Here is an 18,382-nt window from a genome sequence, read left to right as displayed (position 1 = left end):
TCCTGTATTTTCAATATTTACAAAGGCAAACATTTTCTCGTGAGATCTGGGTACAAGGCAGCTCTATCTAGCCTTTAACCACTTTTGGTCTAGGTCTCGAAAGCTGGAACAAAAGGTACAATTTCTAAGATATATATAATTGGATTAAAAAAAAAGTCGATAACAACCCAGATGAAAAGATGGGAGAGGGAGTTAGACAAAGAAATGGATCTAGTGGGTCTCTATAAGGAAAAGGGGACTACATCTTCAATTTGTGTAGCTCATACAAATTTTTTTATAAATTACTGTATAGATGGCATTAGAAAAAAAAAGAACTAGATAAGTTCATGGAGTATAGATCCATCAATGACTAATAGCCAGTATGGGCAGGGATGGTATCCCTAGCCTCTGTTTGCCAGAAGCTGGGACTGGGTGACAAGGGATGGATCACTTGACAATTACCTGTTCTGTTCATTCCCTCTGGGGCACCTGGCATTGGCTACAGTCAGAAGATAGGATACTGGCTTAGATGGACCTTTGATCTGACCCAGTATGGCTGTTCTTATGTTCTTAGACTATAGTTAAGATCCATCATATTTTTGCTACTATGTAAGCGCACTGTTAGAGGGGTTGCTGAGAAAGGGGAACATACTTGTACATGTGGTGGTTGTTTCCTGGAATTAGATGGTTTGGGGAGGAAACAATTAAAGAGATTAATTTTATGACAAAATGCTGGCTTCCTAGAGATCCCCTGTCCTGCCTACTTATTGCTCCAGGAAAGGATCTACATTTTCAACAGAACGACAAATTAATTTCTTTATTACTGCACATTATTGGAAAAAATTGACTCCTCCTCCTATGGAAATGTAGTTTAGTAAAATATGGACTATCCTTGTAATGGAAAGGCTTTAGCCACAAATACATACAGAAGAGAAGTGCCAAAAAGAGGATAGGTATTTAGACATTTCATCCTTTTTAGTGTACGTAAAGGAGAAGGGCTCCCCAGCCAGCAAGCCAGAATCTTTAGCCAGGTTCTTTGACTACTCACCTGAACCTGAATAAGTAATGTACAATGTAGCATGTTAACCTTTTTTTGTAACTTTGCCTTAATAAAAAGTTTTTTAAAAATCCAAATGTTCTATTCACTCTGATGAAACTCCATTTTGAGATCTTATATCCATGACCTGAAAGGCTAGACGCTTGACTCTGTATCATCTGGACTGAGCAGACAAGGAAGGAAAAGAAATACCAGCTGCATACAGTTTATACACAGTTCATCAGGTAGCAAAGGCTAAAGCTATGCCACCCTGTTCTGGGCTTTTATTTGCTTCACAGATCCAAAAGGGTAGAAGAATTCAGAACAAACTTTATTCTGAAGCAACAGAGAATAGAAGTAAGTGAAGTGGAGATTGGGAGAATCTGTTTCCTCTGAGGTGATGCTAAACTGGCTGTAACTTGCTATAAGTGTAGTTTGACAAAAAAGCAAGAATCATGCCATAGTGTAGTGATGGTAACAAATATGAGGGAAGAGAATCTCTACAGCACTGCAAAACTATGACTTGGTAAGGCCCGTTCAAAGATGGTTTATCAGCCTAAAACTCAGTAATTCCTTGTTTTGTGGATTAAAGTTGGATCCTCAACATCATTTAAATGCGTTTGTGTGTAAATTCATTCACGTATGTTTTTAATAAACTTGCAAAGCTTGTGGTAAGGACTAATGAAGAAAAGGATGTCGCTAGGTTTTAAAAATTAAAGGATAAAACAATTCTCAAACTTCATGAAACACTGAGAATTAAATCCTCTTTTTTACTGATGCCTGTGCTGGTTTTTACCTGCTGGGAAAAAATTAACATTGCATCAGATACAAGCTTCTCTTTTAGGCCCTCCACAATTTAGCCCTTTCTGTTTGTCCACTCTGTTATCTCAACATGTCATAGACTGCTGCCTTCAATCTGCCAGCAATGCCAATCTTCTCCATCAATTAGTTCTGCCTCTTCAACAAACACCTCCATGCTTCCCCCCTTGCACCTCATATGCTTAAGCCTTTAGGCAATATTGTAATACATAATAAATAATATCTGCAACTCAAACACTGTATCCATGGCAACCTGCAGTTGAACTTAGGACTCTATGACCCTGCAAAGGCAAATATTTTACTGTTTTTTTTACTGTGTTTATGTATTAATGGTTTAGAATAGGAGGAATGACACCTGAGATGGGCATTTCCTGGGATGGGTCCTCTGCAAAACCTCCAGCCAGTTATTAACTGCCAGGAGATGCTTGACCTATGGGTCATTACTGCAGAGGCAAATGTCAAAAGAAAAAACATCAACATTCACAGTGATAAGGGGCACTTACATATACAACACACATTGGCGGTGCTGTCAGGCTGTGCCAATATGAGTGAGAGTTCAAAAAAATTATGTCAGATTATAAATATTTCAGCAGTAAGACCTGCTAAAATGTATTTGCAGCACCAGGCAATGCTGTAAGTATAAACAGTCTGGGTGACAATGAGATTCAGTGAATAGGGAACTGGTCTGGATGTCAGGATAGCTGGAATCCTTGCCTACATTTACTATTGACTCGTTGTTCACCTTGGCAAGCCTTAACCTGTCTGTGCCTCACTTTCCTCTGATGTCCAATGAGGATAATGATACGTGTTCTCTTTTGTAAGGAGCACTTTGAGCTCCCCAGATGAAAAGTGCTAGGTGCTATTAATCTAACATGAAAATGATCACTAACCCCATTCAAAGTTTCTCCGGTCTGCACTGATCTAATGATTTCCATCTCTATCTAAAATTTGATCCATTGTTATTTAGTTTAAAGTTAGAAGAAAATGTCTTAACTGCTTTATAGTAAGACTCCTCAACCACAGCTTGGTATCTATGGGTATGTCTACACAGGGATAAAAATACTGCGGCTGGCCTGGGTCAGCTTACTTGGGCTCATGTAGGTCAGGCTCTTGGGCTGAAAAATTGCTGCATAGATGTTTGGTCTAGGGCTGCAGCCTGAGCTCTGGGACTTGCAAAGTTGGAGTCAGCTAACTCCATGTCTTGGGTCTTTTATCCTCATGCAGACGTACTCCAAGAGGCCAGTGTTTTCCTCCATAGGGTGTGGTGCATCAGCAGATGTTGACCTTTTAGTGTCAGCCACTGCATATTGAATAAGAATGTAAGAATGGCCACACATGTCAGACCAATGGTCGATCTAGCCCAGTAGCCTGTTTCTGTCAGTGGCCATATGCCAGGTGCTTCTGGCAGTTGGAGGTTAGGGGCACCCGCAACATGGGGTTGTGTCCCTGACCATCCTGGGTAATAGCCATTGATGGCTCTGTCCTCTGTGAATTTATATATTTCTTTGGATCCCAGTTATACTTTTGGCCTTCACAACATCCCCTGGCAACCAGCTCACAGGCTGACTATGCATTGTGTGAAGAAGTACCTTTTAATGTTTGTTTTAAACCTGCTGCCTATTAATTTCATTAGCTGACCCCTGGTTCTTTGGTTATGTGAAGGGATAAATAACACTTCCTTATTCACTATCTCCACATCATTTATCATTTTAAAAACCCCTCTCATATCCCCCTTAGTTTCCGCTTTTCTAAGCTGAACAGTCCCAGTCCTTTTAATCTCTCCTCCTATGGAAACTCTTACATACCCCTAATCATTTTTGTTGCCTTTCTCTGCAGTTTTTCTAATTCTAATATATCTTTCTGAGATGGGGCAACCAGAACTGTATTGGAGGTGTGGGCGTACCATGGATTTCCATCGTGGCATTATGATATTTGCTGTCACGTTATCTACCCCTTTCCTAATGGTTCTTAACACTGTTCGCTTTTGGTGAGTGGTGTTTTCAGAGCCCTATCCCGGATGCCTCCACCATGCCGCTCACCTGGAGATCGGCTGAAGGATGAGCCTTTTCAAGCCAGGCCTCACCCCTACTCACCATCCTTGCACGGGCGCTGAGATGCACCCTAGCGCCTACCTACCCCGCAGGGCTCGGCGGCGGCTCAGAGCAGGGAGCCTGCAGGGACCGCGCCCGGGGTTGAAGTACTTTCCCGTGCAGTGGCGGGGCTAGGGAGGAGGCGGCCGAGCCGAGAGCAAAGCGCAGGGCACCGGCGGGCCGTTGAGTCTCAGCAACGCGCTGGGCAGCTCACAACACGGGAGCCCGGGGCACGGGACGGGACTGGACGGTCCCTGTGCGAGCAGCGCCAGGAAGAGGCGAAGGAACCCGGGCTCCGCCAGCGCTGCCTGCCCGCAGCGGGAGGCCCCGGAGGGAGCAGCCGCCCCCGGGCCCCGGCGGAGCCATGGAGCCTGCCGAGGGGGAGAGCAGCGGGCAGGTGCACACGTGCCAGACCATCTTCCCCGCGCACGCCACGCACCGCGGGGAGCTCAGCGCCGGCCAGCTCCTCAAGTGGATCGACGCCACCGCCTGCCTGGCAGGTAAGGCGCCGGCGCGCGGGCAGCCCGCGCTCAGCGCCGCGCTGCCGCCTGGCCTGGGAAGCCCTCCAGCGGCCCGGCAGCATCCCGCTCCCCGGGGAGCGCTCTGCCGCTTCCAGCGGGCCTCCCGCGGCCACGGAGCCGGACAGCGGGGCTGAACGTTGGCTGCAGGGGGAAACTGAGGCACGGAGGGAAACTCTGGAATGGGTTACCGAGGGAGGTGGTGGAATCTCCTTCCTTAGAGGTTTTTAAGGCCCGGCTTGACAAAGCCCTGGCTGGGATGATTTAGTTGGGGTTGGTCCTGCTTTGAGCAGGGGGTTGGACTAGATGAGCTCCTGAGGTCCCTTCCAACCCTGATATTCTATGACTCCAGGGGGAAGGGACCTTCCCAAGGCAAATCAGGGGGAGGAGCTGGCAAGGGACCCAGGAGTCCTGACTTCTAGCTCCTCCCTCTTCTAATCACTCAAGCATAGTCCCTCCAGCGCAGGATGACACTCATCAGAGATGGGGACTCCAGTGTCTGCTGGGCTTGGCCCTGCCTGGGAGCTGAAAGGGACGTGGCCTGCCAGGGGCTCTTGTTAAACCAGCAAGAGGAGCTAGTTTGGCTTCCCTGGAGCCTGTTGTCCAGCCAGGCTGCAGCCTCCTCCCCCTCCAGAGGTAATGGCTCAGACTGGAGCGCCCAGCCATGGGGCTGGAGAGCATTGTTGTTGCTGTGAAGGAAGGAGCCCATCCTTTGGATTCGTAGCCACTTATACTTGGAGTTCCTATGCTGGAAACTAGTTCATCCAGTTCAGTATCTTGCCTCTGGCAGTGGGTGACCTACACTTGATGGTTCAGAAGGTGTTTGTGTGCGGCAGTGGGGATATGTTGCATTAGGCCAATTACACACAGCTATATTATTGGAAGGGACAGAGACAATTCCTAAATTGTTCCCATTAAGTGACTATTTTAGGACCTGGAGCTTGAGGACTGAGAGCCATTGTAACTATATGAACTAGCTATTCCAGCTGCAAAAGTTCTGGTTGTTCATATAAATATTGAATTCTTTAAAAATTCTTACAGAACTCTTCATCTCAGCAATTCCCGGGAGCCATACATTCCTCAAGTGAATTGTAATTTGCTTGGAAAAAAGTATTTCTTCTCACCCATTTTTAAAATTATAGCCTTTTAATTTCACAATGTCCCACTGCTTCTTTTATTATGGGAAAGGAGCAGAATGAAAATTGTTCAATTAAACCATAGAATGAGACGTGGAATAGAGGTTTAGATCATGTAAGATTTTCCCATCAGTACATTTGATAGTGTTTTGTCCACTTCACATTTAAAAGTTCAAAAGCACTGGGCTTCCACCACTTCCCTTGGAACTCTATTTCACATAGTAAGGAGCTCATTATAGATGCTGTGTTTACAGGTATTTTTATTTTCTTTTAATTGCATGATATCAAATTACTGCCCTTGTACATAATTTGCTAAATCCTGGTGGATATGTTCCGGATCTGCCAATTCTCTCTCTTTCAAGGGCGGCTCCAGCCAACATCTGAAGACCCTCTCTTGCCCTCCCTCTTTACTAGGCGATCTTGTGCAACTTGTGACTGAGTGGCAATGTAATGCCAGAAAGGCTTACAAGAAATGTCAGCCCACTACAGACTACTGAAAGAAGTCCAGGAGGAAAATTCACTCATGCTAGCAATTAGGAATGGATTACTCAACTAAAATAACCCCTACGGATTCCATTACCCCTTAAAATGAAACTGTGTTTGATGTCATGGAGCAGTAATGAGAGAGGGAAAATCCTGGGATCAAAAGAAAGTAACAACTTGGGGAAAGGGACATATAGGTGAGAGAGAAAAGGGGAAGGAGAGGAGGATTACAATGTGATGAGTAGGTAGAGGATTCTGGAAAAGGTGAAGAGAAGAGGGCAACAGTAGAGAGAAAAGGATGAAGGAAATAGACGAGAAAAAAATGGGAAGAAAGGAGACAAAAGCACTAGTGGAGTACAGTCAAAACTGAGAGACAGAGAAAACCCGTTTGCCAGGAACTCTGCCTACATATAATATGATAAGTGCTGCCTTCAGAAATGCCATAGATAGGTTAAGATTGTCAAGGGTATTACAGAAAAATGAAGGGGTCCCATTTAAGTAGAAAAAGGGGAAGAACAAGTGGAAAGATGTGAGACAATGACAAATGAGATCAGAAGGTTCTGTTTCTGTCTTTCCAATTTTAAATGCATTGATTTCCATTTGGTACAGAGTTTCCCATACTCAAACTACAGTATACAGAATATGTGTGTATATACAGTATGCCAATGCATGTTTATCAATTTAGCTGTTTTTAAACTGCAGTGCTACATTTAAAATTTTAAGCAAATTCAACTCTTTGCCATCTCTGCTCTCCATGAACTTCATTTACAGGTGCCACTCCATATATTAGCAAATAGTCTATAATAAGCGTTGAGGAGATTAGCAGATATCTTGTGTCTGAATAGCATCTCCATACACTGTAGTATTACCACTGTGTAGATATTTGCAACTTTTAGTGATTTAACAGCTTTATTTATTCTACTATTTATATATAGAAAGATATGAGGGTGCTGGAGAATTTGTCCTGCATAGTAATCTGGTATGTAGCTGTTTGCTCTAGGTATGTAGCTATTTGCTATTCATAAACATGCTTTTTACTTCTTCTAAAAAAATAGTCATTCAGGGCTGTGTATTCTACCCTTATACCTGGTGTATCAAGTACTACTTATTTTAACAGGCAGAAGCCTAATCTAAGAAGGCCTGTTAGATTAATTCCCTACTTTGAATTGTCAGGTCCTCAACTGATATAATTTATCATATGATATATCAATTTACATCAGCTGAGGATCTGCCCCTGTATTTCACTTTTTTCCCCTTTTTGTTGTCCCTATTAGTGACACTTACTGGAAAACTGTTCATTAATATCACAGAAGCAATCCCACTATACACACAAATTATTAATTTATATAATGGAGAAAGATTTCAAGTTCTAATGCTCTAAGAGCAAAGGAGTTGTTTTCCTTCTGAAAACTAGCCTTCCTCATTAAAATATTAATATTATTATTTATGATTTTAACAACCAGAAGTTCACAGACAAATATGTCACTATTTAAATATCAAACAAAACTCACACAAATGAAAATAACAAACAGTTGTGGGACTAAAGGAAGGAAGAACAAATGTTAAAAGTATAAGATCACATGATTACATAGGTTTGTCATGTACTTGTCCTGATATTACCATGAGCGATATCTGTATACCGACATACACTTTTCTGAGGGAGGGAATCGGTAAGTTGGAACAGGGGTGATAGGAGAATGGAGTCCTTCAAGCAGTAATATAGAATTAACCCAGTCCTTCAGTCCCGACCCAGACAAAAATCACAATCACTTTGGATTAAATTTACCCCTGAAAAGAGGACTCACTAAGCCAATAACACTTGGCTTAAGTAATGCATAGGGCCCTCTGCAGGCCCTGGGTGGCAGTGAATATCAATGGAAGTTTTGCCACTGAATAAGGACTACAGATTTGGTTTCTTAAAAATCAAAAAGAAAACTCAAGAATGTTACATGGTCATAGCAGCAAGTGCATGGCAGAGCTTTATTTATCTTCGGGAGAAAAGCAAGTGGGGCTTATTTTAATTGATTGCTGTTTGAAGAATTGCTTTAAAGGGAAGAAGGTGCCTCAGGGGCACCAGGATGTTAAGCCAAACAAGAAGGAAAAACAGCTTAAGCTAAAAATGTGATTTAAATCCCTTCAGTTTTCCTTTTTATAATACCCAGAGCCACCTTCCTCCAGCTGCTTTTTGCTGCATCTGGCAGCACTAAGTGGCTATAAAGCCAATAGATCCTGCCACCTGAAAATTCCCTCTTGAGTGATATAGCGCTTCCATAGGGGAATCCTTGAGTGATATAGTCTTCCATAGTGATTCCTACACAACCACCTCTCACAGTCCCTTGGCATAGGGAGCACGGGCTTAGGTGCTGCATTGCCTTGGTAATCCCCTGCTGCCAAAATGTCAGAATCCAGGCGTAAATAAAGAAGCCCTTTGACTATTCTAATTTACACTGGGAACTGTCCTGGACTCAGTCAGCATAAAGCCAACTTTCCTTTCCCTAAGTCTTGCACCAAGCACTGACTGGCCAGCTCCAAAGATATCTAAGCACAGATAAACAAATAACTCATTTTTTTTGTCAGTATATGTAAATTGAAATGATGTTTTAACTCTCATCAGCATTGTGCTCAGTTGTTTGGCTGTAACATTTGTCTGATAATGATACAAATACTTTTTTTTTTTTTTTTTTTTTTACAATTACAGTGCCAATGATACTTTTTTATCAGGTCTTTATGATGTTTTTCTACTGCAAAGTACTTCTCCTCACTCTTATGTTGGATTGTTAGTTAACCATTTTTAGAGTAAGATCACACAATTTTCATGGATTCATAGATTTTAAGGCCGGAAGGGATCATTATAATAATCCATTCTGGTCTCCAGCTTGATGCAGGCCTGATATTTCCTGGTAAACACTGATTCTGATCTATTTACATCAGGGGAGTTACTCTGGATTTACACTGAAGTGACTGAGAGGAGAATCAGGACCACTGTGCTTTACAATATATGTATATGTGAGATGTTTGCAGCAGTATATCTAGTGTAGTAACTCTGCACCTTATCTCTCTCTCTTTGAAGCTGAAAAACATGCTGGTGTGTCCTGTGTGACAGCGTCAGTGGATGACATACAATTTGAAGAGACTGCCAGGTAGAACCCTGTATAGTAATTATCAAACCTTATCAGTTTAGAGTCCTCTTTTTCTTTTCTATTTAACAGAGATTAACCAAGGCATATAAAATCTGAGATAGTGGTTCAATGATTTCCCCACAGGCACAGGGTTCATTCTAGAAATTTGCCTACGGTGCTAGGGCTTAACTTTCCCATTTGTTGGAAGGCAAAGATCAAATTCACAAAGTCTAAAATAAACTGTAGTTACTTTTGACCCTATAAACTAGAAAACAGGTCAGAAACGTAAGGCCCAATGACTTTTGCCCCTGGTTAAAATGAATACTACGAGCCATTTTTTTATTCATTTTTGAATGAGGAATACATTCAATTATAGATGCTGTGTGAATTTTTGAAAGGTGCGAGCTCTCTTTCAATTTCTTTCTTTTCTTTTTATTTGTTCTTCAGCTGGTTACAAAAATTATCCATGTAACAGAAAGTCATAAAAGAGGAATTTTATATTTGCAAACTCTGTATGTATAGTGAATCCACAGGATAGTGCAGGGGTTAAAAAATCTTTCACTTCTGCTTTAACTCTTTCTCAGCCAGGGAACTAAGATTTCTTAAGGCTAAAGTCTTGTGCTGTAAGTGCCAACTGTTTGCAGTTGATATTAACAATGGGGAACATACATTAAATCTTTAATTAAGAGTTTATTTTTAAAAAAGGCATTGTTCTTGTTCAGATTCACTCCCATTTTAAAAAATATAGATACCAAATTTGCTACTGCATTATAAGAGTCTGGCCCACTGCACCACTAGTGCACTGAGCCAGGACAAAAATGTACTTTTGGATGTAGCTAGGTTTAAAAAAAAAAGATTAACCCTTGGAACATTGACATCTTATAAGTGCTGAGCTACAATATTGAATTCTTAGAAGGCAGGATATATGGAATGGGCCCTGTCTTCAGAACTGTATAATAATAATAATGACTGTTGCTCGTATTCGAGTATGACTATGACTAGAAATCAGTTTCCACATGTAGGGTTCAGGAAGACGTGCCAGGCCAAGTTAGTGTATACATTCCCTTCTCCTGTTGGCCAAGGTGGCATGATAATATTCTGTTACTCGTTCTGCTTCCTTTGTAGTGGAGTGCCAAAATTGCCTGTCGTGGGCCATATCCTCCCATATCATTAAGTCCAGCCTGGCAGACTGCATGTGCCACTTGATGCAATCCTTGTAGCGGAGTTTGCAATTATCACAGTTGCACATAAAGCTGGGTAATTGTCAGCAAGATTACAGAAGTGGTGTAATTGCAGTAACTATTGGCAATTGTGCATTCAGAATAAGCACACATTTGTGCACTCATAGTGCTGAATATCAGGCCCCCTAAACCCACATTCACCTATGGCCAGGAGTAAGATTGAGAAGAGACATGCATAAACATTGCCACATGGAAGAGACCTAAGAGGTCCTTGACTTCCCTCACAAAGCCAGTCTCAAGAGTCCTCTTCCCAACTACAGTCTTTTCCATTTTGCTTTCTAATGAAAACCACTTCTCTGGAAAGCTGTGAACAAAAGGTACTACAAACGAACTAAGTGTCACATTTTTCTCTCAGGTACAGAGATGCCACCCTCATGGACTTCAATGGAATTTTCACGCTTATAACTGAGAGCAGAATTAGACCTTAAATATTTTAACTGTGTTTCAGCCATAGATCAGCTTTAACATCCTGAGAGGAGTAGTGCTTACCATGTGATGTGCTGAACATGTATAATTAAGAAGATTTAATTAAACTTCTCATATAATTAATAACTATCCCCTTTAACCTTGATTATAGTGTGTAGTGTTTCCTGCTTTAATGTTTCATTCACTTACATTAGCTTACCAAATCTTTTGGGAAGAGGTATCTATTCTGTGACTATTTCTTTTCAGTTGACTTTGAAACTGAAATTTCTGCAACTTAAACTGTATACTGGGAAAGTTAGTTTTATGCCAAGACAAAGAATGAATTCCTGCTCCTTGTCTTTTTGCATTGTGTGAGCTCATAGTAATAGCATGAGCACTGTATGATTTAAAATAATCTGATTTAAATTATTTTATTCACCATGTATCCCCACCAAAACCTCTCAGTCTGGTACATTTCAAAATGTTCCCATCAATTAAAATGCAGTGTTCTATGACCAGTGTTCTTGAACATCCATTCAAATGCCCAGAGCCAGCTGAAGGAGAGGCAGCTTCTTGGAGTCCCATTGTTTCAGAGGCCCTCAGTCTGAGGCAAGCTTTGTAACTCATATATCCCATTCTGAGAGTGGGACCAAAGGAGAAGGCAATTAATTTCTTCTTTCCCCACCTTTGCATATTGCAAAGTCTGCCTTATAGACACCCACAAATCAGATTGCTAGAAATGTTGTGACCTTCGATGTCCGGGCAGCAAATTAGAGGAATCTACCTGTACAACATATTAAAAAAATAAAGATAATGAAGATTATTTCACTGCTTCTAAAAATGTCATGGAATTAGCTTGTAATATCATTTCAGAAATTGGCCTCTAAAATGACTGAACACTAGTCTCTCTGCCATATTGGGAAAGGGAAGGGCGACCAACTTGAACCTCTTCATTTTAGCAGAATGAGAGAGAACCAGAAAATCAGAAGCAATCAGGAGGCAAGCCTGCACTGACTTGTGCAGTACAGTAGGAGGAGCAGAGGAATTTTGTGCACAACACCCAAATTCAGTTTATGCAAATTTCTGCCTGAGACACACACATCTGACCAGTCCTTTGATTTCTTATGCCAGGGCGCATAAGTAGGACAGGAAGGTGTGACATGAATGAGATTGGGGGTGGCAAAACTGCTTTGTGCCCATCCTCGTTCCCAAATTCTAGGACCCAGTGGCTATTTTGATCCACATAAATTAGTTCTGCCTAGTTGCAGGACTCAGAGAGATTGTAGATCCATATTTCACTCAACTGCCTAGGAGCAGTATGGAGAGCAGGACTAGCACCTACTCAAGAGCTTATATTTCCCTTCCACATAGACACAATTTCCTCCAGTTTTTGCCAGTGAAGAATTTGGCCCCTTCTAATGTTCCAAAAGATCCTCAGAATAGAATATAAATGTTACAAGATCAGCAAAATAGTTTGAAATTATTTTTGTAATAGAGACAAGTTTCACTGCAGGGAAAAATAGTTATTGTTTAGAAATAGAATTTGTTGTCAATTTTCTGGATGAAGCATCCTTTTATGGTCTCCTAAGCAAAAGCTTTTCAGACTTTAAAGGCACACTGTCAAGATAAAAATCATATTTTTAAAAAGTCTCCTTATCTGTATTATTAGTAACAGACCAAATTATTCAACAGTGTTAACACTCACAATATTTAGTTGTTGTAAGGGTACTCATGAATTTCTGATTTCTTCCTTCAAAATGTGAAGTTTTGCCCTTATCCAAAATGGCTCCCATCCCATCCCATCACTGTCAGTAGCAATAAAGCAGCAAGATGGCTATTGTCTTCCTTAGGCCTTTGCAGATGAAAGAGATGCTGCCCCCAGCAAAGATGGCCACCATCTTCATTGTTTCTAAGATGGTTGAGAATTTTCCACCGGAATGATTTTCCAAAAGACTGGAAGTGAGATGATTAATTTGAGACCCTTAGTTTAACCTAAACAAATTTTATCCCTTTACCATTTCTTCCAAGTTTAATTAATAAACACACTGGGCCAGATCCCCATATAGTGTAAATGCATCTAGCTCCATGGACTTCAATGGAATTAGGTTGATTTACTAAAGCTGAGGCCCACTGTATCCTGTTTATGCACCATTGTATACATTGGGCTAGATCCTCAGCTGATGTAAATCAGCATAGCTCCATTGAAGTCAGTGGAACTATGCCAGTTTACATCCACTGAGGATCTAACAAAGTGAAGAGACAGTATTTGCTATTTAAGTTTCTCTGTTGGAATATCAGCCACAGAGGACGCATGCTGCAACCCTGGCCCTGTCCACAATTTGGAGAGTGCATTCTCAGGGCATCACAGAACAGAGCCTGCTTTGGGTTTGTTTGTGGGGAAGAAAGTGAATTCTGCCCTATCAGCCTACGCATAGCTTGAGAAATGAGATATCAGTACCCACTTTTGCAATTGTGCATATATGTACACTCACTGATTTAACAAACCTCACACGCATATGTGCCTGTGTACTTAAAAGTGAAATCCAGTCTGACTGGACTTGAGATTGGTGTGTAATGGCATAACAGCATAATGGTGCATATAGGTATATTTCTAATATAAAGGTACTCTCATTAAGTCTATACAGTTTTCTGAATAACTCCAGTTTGGTTCAGCAGCTCCTTTATTGAAGTTCCCAGTAAAGTTTGATTTGAGAAAAACTTCTACAATTAACTACTTGTTGTTGCACATAATTTACTGGCCTTGTGCATTATCAGTAACACGTGCATTGGCATGTAATATTGCTTACCGTTGGTGGTATTCCATTATGTTGCACAGCCAGATCTCTGAAATGACAAATGTTTATACAGCCTGATCCAAAGCACATTGGAGTTAATGGAAGGGCCCTGGTTGACTTTAGTGGGTGTTGGATCATAGTGCAGTTCATGTAATAATTGTGCAACTTAATGAGATGACACTTGTCTTAACAGAGTTGGACAAATTATCATCATCAAAGCAAAGGTAAACCGAGCATTCACTACTAGCATGGAAGTAAGTGATATTCATTTCTCATTTTTATAATTATTTCTTTAACAAATTGCTGCACAGAGAGGCAGGAGGAGAAAGATAATGGAACAAGATTCTAGCACTGTAACTTTAGTATTAATTTCAGAAGGGGCTTAATGAAGATTCTTAAATAAAAAATGTGCATCATCCTCATATGAAACAAGTGCACCTAAATGATTGTTATATTTCTATAGCACATTGCTGTCCAATGGGTGAGCTATGCCAGACTAATATAAGGTCTCCTGAAGAGGTTAAGGTCTAAAGGCATTAGCAAGCGTAATACAAAACAAAATATAAAGTGGGGTAGATAGTCAATATTGGCCCATTCCAAAGCCCATTGACCTCAATAGGCTTTGGATCAGGGTCCATGGCTAGAAAGGCTCACAGAATAGGTGGATTTCTTAATGTTTTTGAAATACATGACACAAAGATCCTTATCTCAGATGTGTCAATGTCACTTATTGCTTATGTTGTAACAGACATGGCAATGCATTGCTCAGTCACCTACCTGAAATCAGAACTGAACCTCAAGTGGTCTCTTCTCCTCTCTGTGCCCCTGTGCAATTTCCATTAGCTGTAATGGGAGTCATATGAATGCATCGATGGGAGAATGTATTCCAAAGTGTTCTAAAAATCCTAAAGACCAAAGACTTGATGCATGTCATGTCTGTTTCAGATGAACTAGTAAAGCATTTCACTAGTCATAGAATCATAGAATATCAGGGTTGGAAGGGACCCCAGAAGGTCATCTAGTCCAACCCCCTGCTCGAAGCAGGACCAATTCCCAGTTAAATCATCCCAGCCAGGGCTTTGTCAAGCCTGACCTTAAAAACCTCTAAGGAAGGAGATTCTACCACCTCCCTAGGTAACGCATTCCAGTGTTTCACCACCCTCTTAGTGAAAAAGTTTTTCCTAATATCCAATCTAAACCTCCCCCACTGCAGCTTGAGACCATTACTCCTCGTTCTGTCATCTGCTACCATTGAGAACAGTCTAGAGCCATCCTCTTTGGAACCCCCTTTCAGGTATTTGAAAGCAGCTATCAAATCCCCCCTCATTCTTCTCTTCTGCAGGCTAAACAATCCCAGCTCCCTCAGCCTCTCCTCATAACTCATGTGTTCCAGACCCCTAATAATTTTTGTTGCCCTTCGCTGGACTCTCTCCAATTTATCCACATCCTTCTTGAAGTGTGGGGCCCAAAACTGGACACAGTACTCCAGATGAGGCCTCACCAATGTCGAATAGAGGGGAACGATCATGTCCCTCGATCTGCTCGCTATGCCCCGACTTATACATCCCAAAATGCCATTGGCCTTCTTGGCAACAAGGGCACACTGCTGACTCATATCCAGCTTCTCGTCCACTGTCACCCCTAGCTCCTTTTCTGCAGAACTGCTGCCTAGCCATTCGGTCCCTAGTCTGTAGCTGTGCATTGGGTTCTTCCGTCCTAAGTGCAGGACCCTGCACTTATCCTTATTGAACCTCATCAGATTTCTTTTGGCCCAATCTTCCAATTTGTCTAGGTCCTTCTGTATCCTATCCCTCCCCTCCAGCGTATCTACCACTCCTCCCAGATTAGTATCATCCGCAAATTTGCTGAGAGTGCAATCCACACCATCCTCCAGATCATTTATGAAGATATTGAACAAAACCGGCCCCAGGACCGACCCTTGGGGCACTCCACTTGATACCGGCTGCCAACTAGACATGGAGCCATTGATAACTACCCGTTGAGCCCGACAATCTAGCCAGCTTTCTAGTCATTCACTTCATATTGTGTTTTATAGAGTTGTACAGATTTTTGCTGATGCAAGTCCTACTGCTTCTAAAGATTCAAGCAGGGTACTAAAATGGCACATAAGTAAATGGAAGTCATACTTCATAAAGCCAAATTTAAATGTCTGTACTATTTTTAGAGGTTCTGCTAAGCCTCCATTTACAGATATGTTGCCATGGCTTTAAATATTCATGAAGCGTATTGGTGATACTAGGACATTAGTGAAAAGTCTGTGCATTCTACTCCTTTAAGATGTAAGCTCAAGACAACAGTTATTTCTACAAGTGTTGTGACTTGATGTTTTATCTAGAAATTAACAATGTGGCAACTTTCTTTTTCATTTTAGGTTGGTGTCAAGGTTACAGTACAGGATATTTTGACTAGTGTTCAGAAACTTATTAGTGTGGCTTTCTCTACATATGTAGTAAGACCAGTTGGTGATGAAAAGGTATCTCATTTAATTTAGAAATCATTTAATCCTGGCATGAAAAGAGATTTTGGGAAATGTCTCGTTTGATTATTGTGAAACTGACAACAACAAAAAAAAGATGATATTATCCACTCATTTCATCTGATGACAAAAAAATAATGTGAAGTCCAGACTGTAAGAATATTTTAAAGACCTTCTCTATGACCTCATGATGGGCTATTTTTCTGCCACTTTATAGGTCCTTACTTTTTAATTTTTGCAAGTTCTTCCTTACTAGAATTGGCATCTTTATCCCAACTTTACTGACAGAGTTGGTAAAACAGATATTTCCAAACGTAAAATGAAACCTGCCTGAAAAAGTTTAGAGGCTAAATTAATTGGTTAATGTTTGAACATTAAAGTACTATATAAATACTCTGTATTATTATTTATTATTGGCTTGATCCTGTGTCCAACCCCTTAGTTCACGCCTCTTTAGCTCAACATTCCAAACGGGTCATTTCAGGATGAAACTGATGATGATTAACTAAGATTAGTTGAATGGGCAGCCATTCAAGCAGGAGAATTTGAGACCTCAATTCAAAATCCATCAGAATTTCAGCATTTGGAGCAAACAACTTTAACTTTTTATACCTTTTTAAAAGCCCACTTATTTATTATACTTTTGTTGTTGTTGCTTTATAGACAAGTTTGGGAAGAGGGAAGAATGACTACCTAGGGTTACCATGTTTAAGGTTCCCAAAAAGAGGACACCTCTGGGGGGGTGGGGAGGGGAAAGCTGGGAGGGGCTACAGTTGGGGAATACTGGAAGGGTGTGTGTGTGTTCTGGGGGGTATTTGAGAGGTGCTGGATAGGGTATCTGGAGGCTGCTGGAAGAGGTGTGTGTAGGTGTACTGGAGTGGTATTTGGGGGGTGCTGGAGGGGGAACCTGGGGTGCTGGAGGGGGTACCTGTGTTCTCATTCTTGAGGTGGGGGGCAGTGTCACTGCTGGGTCTGGCTCAGACCCAGGACACAGCAACAGCCATCAGTCAGCACCTCCCTATGGGGCTCTCCCCACCCCACCCCCAGGGCTGGGAGCGAGGGATCGGCGAGGTACTAATCAGATGTCGATGCAGGGGAGGGACCAATTGGGGCTCTTTCTGAGTTGCAAAATCTGCCCCACAAAAAACCTGGATCTTGCCTCTTATTTGAAAAATCTGCCCAGACAGAAGGCGGAGGATCAAAAAAGAGGCAATGTCTGGGAAAGCCCAGACATATGGTAACCCTATGACTACCTAACTCTGCTGGAAGGGAGGGAAATTTTGTTTTAAGAAAAAATTGGCAAGATTCTGAGTAGGGATGGAAGTGGAGGAAAGGAGCTGGTTTGAGAAAAGAATCAAAGGCAGAGAAGTGTTATCAGGGATTGATGATACAAACATCCCCACAGGAGAAGGAGGCAGAGTTGTTTAGAAAGGGGGAGGGCAAAGCTGAGAGAGAGAACATGAAGTGAGGAAAACTGGTGTAGCCCTATGCCCTGCTGACAGTAGGTCCAGGGGAGAGGCGGTTTTGGCCATAGGTAGTGGCTGGTGGCTAGAGACACACCAGGTTCCCTGACAAAGCCTCTAAGTCTAAGCCTCTAAGTTGACAAGAGGATTTGGGGTGGAGGTACAGTGGAACCACTGTCACCCACATGGAGCAGCAGGGTGTTGACTCTGTTCTTGTTGAAGCTTCTGGGCCTAGATGGAAGGGACCATAGGATAGGTCTGGGTACAGAAAGCAGCTGTTCCTTGCAACTCAGCTGTTTTCGTCTGTCCCCTGTTTAGATAACATTGTTCAAACAGTTTGTGCCATTAAACTGACCAATTCTACCCATAGGCATAAATGAATTTTGCACATGCAGTGTGTGTGAAAAGGGAAATACACTTGGAGGCAGAAGGGCTTCACCTGCAGGAGAGTGTTAGAAAAACAGCTTGTAAAAGTGTGCTGCTAAGGCATTTTCAAAGGAGCGTATCTGAGCACAAGTAGTGGTAGGGGATAAATGCGCAACTGGGACACAACACACAATATTAAATCCTCAGAATAACTTGAAAATGCATTTCCAGTTTTGTTTTCTGTGAAGCATTTTAAACAAAATAGGTTTTGGTGAGTTGATTGTATTTTTAGTTTTTCAAAACAAAAACACCTTGTCATTGAATTTTGGCAAATGACTCTGGACTAAAAGTGAAAACCTAGATATTGCGTAATTACTTGAACTTTAACTCTTTCCTCATCTGTAGTAATATGAGTTGCTGTACTGCAGAAATTAC

At 41.7% G+C, this 18,382-nt stretch overlaps 1 protein-coding gene across 1 annotated transcript in view; it reads left to right on the top strand.

Annotated features, from left to right (window-relative positions):
* Positions 1-3,955: 3,955 nt before the first annotated feature.
* The window catches only part of ACOT12 (acyl-CoA thioesterase 12), a 42,158-nt gene continuing 27,731 nt past the window's right edge, over positions 3,956-18,382 (top strand). The window contains exons 1-4 of the mRNA XM_048850006.2: positions 3,956-4,424; positions 9,132-9,201; positions 13,815-13,875; positions 16,014-16,115. Of these exons, the coding sequence (XP_048705963.2) occupies positions 4,289-4,424; positions 9,132-9,201; positions 13,815-13,875; positions 16,014-16,115 (369 nt within the window). The 5' untranslated portion in view covers positions 3,956-4,288. The remainder of the gene's footprint in view (positions 4,425-9,131; positions 9,202-13,814; positions 13,876-16,013; positions 16,116-18,382) is intronic.

This window comes from Caretta caretta, chromosome 5, assembly GCF_965140235.1.
Source record: "Caretta caretta isolate rCarCar2 chromosome 5, rCarCar1.hap1, whole genome shotgun sequence".
Taxonomy (NCBI): Eukaryota; Metazoa; Chordata; order Testudines; family Cheloniidae; genus Caretta; species Caretta caretta.
Note: the sequence above shows the minus strand (reverse complement) of the source record. Positions and strands in the feature narration are given on the sequence as shown.